Source organism: Vanessa atalanta, chromosome 19 (assembly GCF_905147765.1).
Source record: "Vanessa atalanta chromosome 19, ilVanAtal1.2, whole genome shotgun sequence".
Classification (NCBI taxonomy): domain Eukaryota; kingdom Metazoa; phylum Arthropoda; class Insecta; order Lepidoptera; family Nymphalidae; genus Vanessa; species Vanessa atalanta.
Window position 1 is genome coordinate 268,692 of NC_061889.1, and position 7,523 is coordinate 276,214.

A 7,523-nucleotide genomic window follows, 5' to 3' on the forward strand; every position below is an offset into this window, starting at 1 on the left:
CTTTAATTTATTAAAAATAACATATAATTTAATTATAATATGATATCCCGAGGTACCAACTATACAATGCAAGTACATGCAACATTAAATATTATTATAAAACCTAATTACTATAATCGAAAGCCCTCTATTGTCATCAATGCTTAATCTATGTACAGATACTTTAAAATATGGTAGGTAGATGGCGCTAAAAGGAAATACGATAGATTTAAATCCTTATACGCTTAGTGCTTACTACCTTTTAATAGATTTGGCCATGATGAAAGATACAATTATTGATGAATGAACTAATGCTATGATAATCTTATAAAATCATCTTTATTTATTTATTATATTATTTAATTACATTGTTTTACTTGCCTTTTAAATTATAATAAGTAACTAAGATTTTTTCAGGAAGCAGTCAATGTCATTAGATCAAATACGTAATAAATAAATCACAAAATAAATGTAGACTACATACTACAGTTTATTTAAATTTCTTAAACGACTAAAATGGTTTTATAACATTTTTATTCAATTATTTTGCCTAGGATATCATGTTTTGACGTAAATGTGTCTTTAAATAAAAATGTCAAGTCAATAAACACATCATATTAAATTTAAAACCTATGCGTCAACGAACAACGTCTACGAGTAGTTTTATATTAGCTTTTACATAGCTTAAGAGCGTTTAAATATAATTATTAGTTATTAATGATTATGTACCTATATTATATAAAAAAATAAGTGGCGCTAATGCGTTGGACTTTCAGTTTGAATAATAAGGTTTGATTTTGTTAAATTTTTAAATAAAATTATTGAGCGTTGTCGTGATGCTGTTTTCAACACCTTAGACAGTCTGTTATGGACTAATTGGGCTGACCAAAGGCAGGTATGTTTTTCTGTAACTACCAGTAAATTCCGTTAAGTATTTTACCTTTATTTATTTGACATTTTATGACGTCGTTAGTAGTTATGTACAAACTACTATGTTGATGTGTTATATACTTTTCTCATTCAAAATAATTATTAATAATAGAGTATTTTTAAAGCAAATTCAAAAATAACTTAGTACCTTGGATATGACGCCGTGAAGCTATATAGACATGCTGTGAAGCTATAATCGTTTAAAGTATCATGTATTTACATCTCTATAACTGGTGAGCTTGCATATTAAAGTTAAATATTAGACGCAAAGTACTACGAGTGCAATGCCTTCGATATTCTGATACGAATACCGCGCTTATAAAAGATTTCATTTGATGCTACTGGCGTATAAAACTGCCTCAAACTAGCCGAGGTCCGTGAAAGCAGCAACGCAACATCAAGCAATGCACGCTCGATGGCACGTAAATTTCTAAGTCCTTTGATCGCGAGATTCACAAAGTCGTATCCCGTATATTACAGTCCATTTGTTGAAATAGCTTATAAACTATAAAACATGGAGTATATAACCATAACATTTAAAGCGGGTAATACCGCGCGAAACAGGTACCGTAAAATAAAGAACATAATACTATTATTAAATTGTGATTATAGAAAATGTTCTTATACGTAATATAATGATTATTTGCGAATTCTTAAATAACAAGAGAACAAAGTGAACGAGTGAAACGATGCGATCAAACGAGACGTGATATTGAATTGATAAGCACAAGAACATGGCTATTTCTCCTCTCACAGTATAAACGAATTTACAAATGCGGAGTGTTGGGACTTCTTGCCGCTACAAATAGAGTTGATTATCGAACCGGACATGTAAGAAATTATTTTGTTAGATATCCGATAAAACAAGGGAGGCTATTCTGTTAGGAATCGCTGACGTATCATAGCGAGACCTTTGTCTCACCTGATACTACGGACATTGTATGGACATTACATTATTTGGACTGCTTATTATATTTTTTTTATATTAACACAAATATTAAATAATGACATCGTATAGCTTTGTTTTGTAATTATGTGATTAACAAGTTTGGCTTGTAAGAACATAATGCGGTCAGTTTTTTAAATAAATTCTTCAGAATAGTTATAGGCAATGTAAACATATTTAATATGACTCATGACTTGACATAAGTATAATAATTCGAATATTTTAAATAATTTAACATTACATAGTCGTAGTCAGGTCTATTCGCAGGCTCCTCTACATTATTATTCCGCTGCTGAGTAAATGGTGTCATTGGTACGAGGCGTAGAACTTAGGTCTAGTGGTTGGCGGCGTATTAACGGTGTTTGGTTTATCTCGTAGGTCATTCTTGCAGTGCCATTGTCGAAGGTGGAGTCCCTCGTACATTTATTTGATATTAGTTCGTTATTTAAAAAATACCGTTCTATGGAATATATGTAAAAAACTTACACTTGATACCAAACTGTCTGTGTGTTAAATAGGTTATTAAAGTTATGTTCTACAAAAATTTACAAAATATCGTGAAAGTTTAACTGCTTAGTAAATTTTTTCTCTTAATAGTAGCTGATTTACGCTTCAATTCATAAACTTCAATTCAAGTCTTATTGAACGGTATTATTTAATTAAAAATACATAAAATAGTAAATAGAACAAATTATTTTATTTTTTTCAAACAAAATAAATACTCCGTAGCATTATTATCATATCTTCAAAATGTCGCGTGTCCAACTTGCCCTTTGCTACGTCATAAAGACGAGCCAACAAAAACGAGGAATAACGTAAAAACCCCGTTGCCCGGATAAATAAATATAAAAACAATAAAACTGTTGTCTATGGCCAGGGAAATGGCGCTGGCCAGGGGGCATTTGGGGTGACCATGTTGTTTGTATATCTGAGACTGTGCTTATGTACTCTAAATTACTTTATAATATAATGTTTACATCGCCTTCATTTGTATTATAGTAATAATAAAATGTAACAAATTCATGTGAATCATAATTATTTACTAATATTACTTATGTAATCATTAAATTAATAGTTACAAAATATACTTTTCGTAATATCCTCGCATACATAAGAAAGGGTAATCCGGATATACAATGGTACATATTTGCTAATTTGGTTCGAATATACTAAAAATACATTTAAAATTGTATCTATAGTCCGAAAAATCTTGTCACATGGCGATTACACCGGGTGTATGAGGGATGAGGGTGTGCGAGGGTGGTTGTTCTGTTTTCAAATTCAATTGCGAGTCCCGCACCCGTCCCGCTATCCCGCACTCGTCCCGCGGCGATCTTTCTCCGCTAGCCCGAATTGAATATCAATCCAAAGATTGGCCGAATTGTTATTGTGGACAAGACTTGTCTTTTTTATGTCATTTTTATTAGATTTTTTCATTTACGATTTTATTTATATGGTTAACATTATCACTAATACTTATAACTACTTCAAATTTAATTAACAATATTTATTAATAATGTCACATAAGTTGTGAAAAAGGTTGACTGAGATATTCAAGATTAGTTTATTAACTAGTACTCAGGCTTGGCTCAAAATTATTGTTGCCTGCGTGTTTTATCATCATCCGCAGCCACTCTTCACCCACCGCTGGGTATAGGCCTGCTCTTCTGAACTACTAAAAATAGTAGGTAGTTACTGACGCTGCTTAGTAACAAGTTTCTATAAAAATATTTTTTAATGTAAAGTTTATTAGCTCAATGCATGTTTTTATATTATCGTTTATTGTAAGTAGGTACGTACTAATAGGCCAGTACCGCCTAGAAAACTAATTTTAAGGATTAAATTTTATTTTCTTTACATCATGTTTGCATTATTGAGATGGCTATATGGTTTATAAAACTTAAAGAATTGTGGCACTACGTTACAATCTTTGTGTTTATTATACTTAATTAATTAATTATTACTATCGTGAATCTTTGACTCAGATGAAGTTTTTCTATGTATATATGAACAGTCCAAACCCGGCAGTGGGACTATTGTGGGCTATTTATTATATAACTTACTTTTTACTTAAAAAAATGCAAGAATACCTTAACATTGTTAATATTAAAATAAATAATCCCGTCGATACAAAACTGTCTCATCCACATTAGATCTGTTTTGGTATTCAGTTACGTCAGGAATTGTAAAAGGGCGAAGTTTTTGAGCCGCGGCACTCCGACAGTTAGTTTGGGAATTGTACCGTTCGTACAGAACTGTTTACCAACTATTACCACATTCTTTGATGCATTTCTCGTTCTCAGATTTATTGAATAAATAATAGTTCGATTCTTTTGTTATTGCGCGATTCAGATAGCGGTCTGACAATTATTGAAACAACTGTTATTGTACTCCATGTACTCACGCAAAGCACTAAAAGTATTTGCGAATTTTCAGCCAAAGACAAATTGTTTGTGTGGTTTAAAAATTGTTAAATACTGTAATTATTTTCATCCATTAAAAGGCGTAACATGAGAATTAACATCAGTGGAGCTTTGCTGTCAGATCGAACACTGCACACGCAGAATACGATCGTGTAATGAATGAGAGTGGTTCGATATTGATTATAATAATTATAACAAAGTATACAATATTTGCACGACTGAGATGATGCAGACTGATGACTGCAGATCTATCTACAGATTAGACGTAGGCATCTATCGTTTTAATAAATTACATAAATAATACGTTACTTAAAAAGAAACGTAGATTCAACGTAAAGTGCGAAATCAAGCAAAATTAGATTACCTTCTATTGCGAATAATAATATATATTTATATAAACATGGACTATCTTCAATATAAGCGATGCAAATAAATGTATACTCAAGTACGTGTTACCAAAATGATGTAATTGATTTTATAACCGAAAATGTTCCCACTGAATAAGTTCGATAACGAGACATTAATTTGTTAACATCGATCACTCGTGTAATCCAGTCGTAACGTGATTAACGTGTTTGTTGTCACGCCGCAGCCTCACGCCGAGCCCACGCCGCATGCACGTCGCGTGCGAGACGTGTGCGTGCCGCGTGCGTGCCGCGTGTTAGCCGCACGCCACAGTTAATAAAGCGTAAAGGGTTAAACAAAATTACATGTGTTTATAAACAAAGTAGTTCCTTGTTAGACTTGTGTAACACTATCGGCTGTCCCTCTAGGAGTCACATTTTATCGAATGTTTGAATTAGGTTTAACCTAATATAAGTAGTTGGTCAAACAATATTAAATAGTACGATGGGTTAGGGGTTGTTAATCGAATATTACATGCAAGATAAAGGTATTATTTGGCATTATAACGAAATTATATTGCATTTAATATCAAATACTTGAATATACCTATGGATACTTGTGAAACGTACCACGTAGGTAAGCAATAGTTTCTTGTTTACTAAATACCTACTAGGTACACATACGAATATATCTTGAAAATAGTTTTATAATTTGATAATTTTGGACTTACACGACATTGCAATCAAAACATACATCGTAATATTCAAAGATATTGAATGTAAAGCAACCACTGATTTGAAATGTAGGAGAACAGGATAAAACCATCCAAAGCGATCAAATACTTAGTTAGGTACTCTTCTTTACCAATTTAATTACAACTTACTTAATGTTAATAAAATCTTAATCAGTTGTTAATTTATATTGTTACTACAGTCATTCAATAAATAATAACGCTTGAAATAATTATGAAAATATGTCTGAGCTACGATCTCATCTCCATGCAATACAGCATGAGACACAAAGACAATTTTGTTGCGATTTATAAACAAAAATACATCACAATCAATATTAGCTGATAATGATGTCGACTCATATCGGTTGCGGCGGCGAAAGGATACCAGCCAACAAGGATATATTATAATGCATTATCGTATGCACAAATACATGTACCTAAACTCTAATCTCATTCTCATAATCCGATGGAACAGCAAATCCAACACGATCGGAAAGAGTTCAGGCGCAGTAGCAACAACTTTGACTTCTTATCGATGCACGATGCACTTCAATTGTACACACTTCGATTCTCAAAACAGTCAGGACTTCAGGTAAAAGGAAAACCAGGTCATCTGGATCAATGGTGTTATATCTAGCCAAGAAATGTTTGAGGCAGTCTTTCTAAAAATGAATCTCAGTGAAGTTAATAAACAGGAACCCACATTTTTTAATTAATCAATAAAAAAGCCAGGCTTCTTTTAAAAGATTATTACTTTAAAATTTTTAGTAACATATTTAATCTGATCAATTTATTGCGTTTTTATTAATATTACAATATTCAATCTTCTACATTTTTTACAGCAATGCCTTTTTTTTTTTTTTATACCCCCTCCGTCTTTTGGGAGACGTCACGGGATCGCTTGCGCATACTACCGTGACGTCCTGACGGTAGGCCCAACTCTGTGGGCCTCCAATTCTTAGGGGGTTCTCGGGGTACAGAGACCCCCTATTCCCGGCGAGCCTTATGGCGGGAGGAGAAGGTGTCCATAACGAAGACGCCTTCTTCCTGGTCCTCTTCGGCGAAGCGGGTCGGCCGTACTGTTCTCACGCTCCCGCTCCGCGGCCTCCTTCTGTGTCATCACATTTTCACAGAACAAGACCATTTCCTTCCAGCATCTCTCGCTGTCGATCATAGCGTTTATCACGCTCGGCAGCGAGAGGTCTCCGCCTACAAAGGCCGCCAGGGAATGGCGCTGAGGCCCCCATGCGGAAAACTCAATCAGAGTGTGGAGGGCCGTGTCCGAAGGCGCGCCGCACTCGTGGCAGGAGGATGTCATCTCTCGCCTCGCTATCCGGTGCAGATACCTACCCAAGCAGCCGTGCCCGGTAAGCACCTGCGTCAGCCTGAATGAGAATGTGCCGTGTCTTCGTTCTACCCAGCGACTCAAGTGGGAACGGATAGCCTCCACTGTTGCCAGGCCTGCCGAGGGGGACCCCAGGTCCTCCGCCCACCTTCTAATCAAGGCTCGCTGGGCTAGAGCCCTGACTCGCTTTACCTCCATCAGTCCTGGACCTGTGGCTTGACCTTGCTTCCACCCGGAACCGGTACACTTCCGCAAGCGTTTCCGCCTGTAGTTTTTACAGCAATGCCTACTACATCTATACATTTATTATAAATGCTAAAGCAACTCTATCTATCTGTCTGTCTGTCTGTTCTGTCTTCCATGAACCATTGATCCGAATTTGATGAAATTTGGTACCTACGAAGCAAGTTTGAACTCCAAGAAAGGACATAGGTTACTTTTTTATGTCGAACCCCTGACTACCAAGACCTTAAACTACTACGATAACTAGATAATAAAAAAAAGAGTTTATAAAATTTTAAGTAACTTTTAAATAGGCTTAAATACTTCTTCATTTAACTGTTATGTAATTTGTATTGTAATGTAACGTAAGCTTCGCACATTCAAAGTCCATTTGTTATACAACCCGTATTCACAAAGTGTACTTAATAACATATAAATTTCTAAGACAGCGACTTATAAAGTGCTCTATTTACAAGACGCACATACGTAACGAACTACTCGCGAAAACTTAAGCCTATCATACTTTAAGTAGCGTCTGTAATGACGAAGGAAATAATTCGCAGGAGCTCGCAGTGGCCCGAGACAGCCCATCTCCGAACT

General features: G+C 34.9%; 1 protein-coding gene across 1 annotated transcript; it reads right to left on the bottom strand.

The window, feature by feature from the left end:
• Positions 1-6,359: 6,359 nt before the first annotated feature.
• LOC125071551 lies at positions 6,360-6,899 on the bottom strand. Its single transcript, XM_047681872.1, has one exon. It carries the CDS (start codon positions 6,897-6,899, stop codon positions 6,360-6,362), a length of 540 nt encoding a protein of 179 aa, XP_047537828.1.
• Positions 6,900-7,523: the final 624 nt, after the last annotated feature.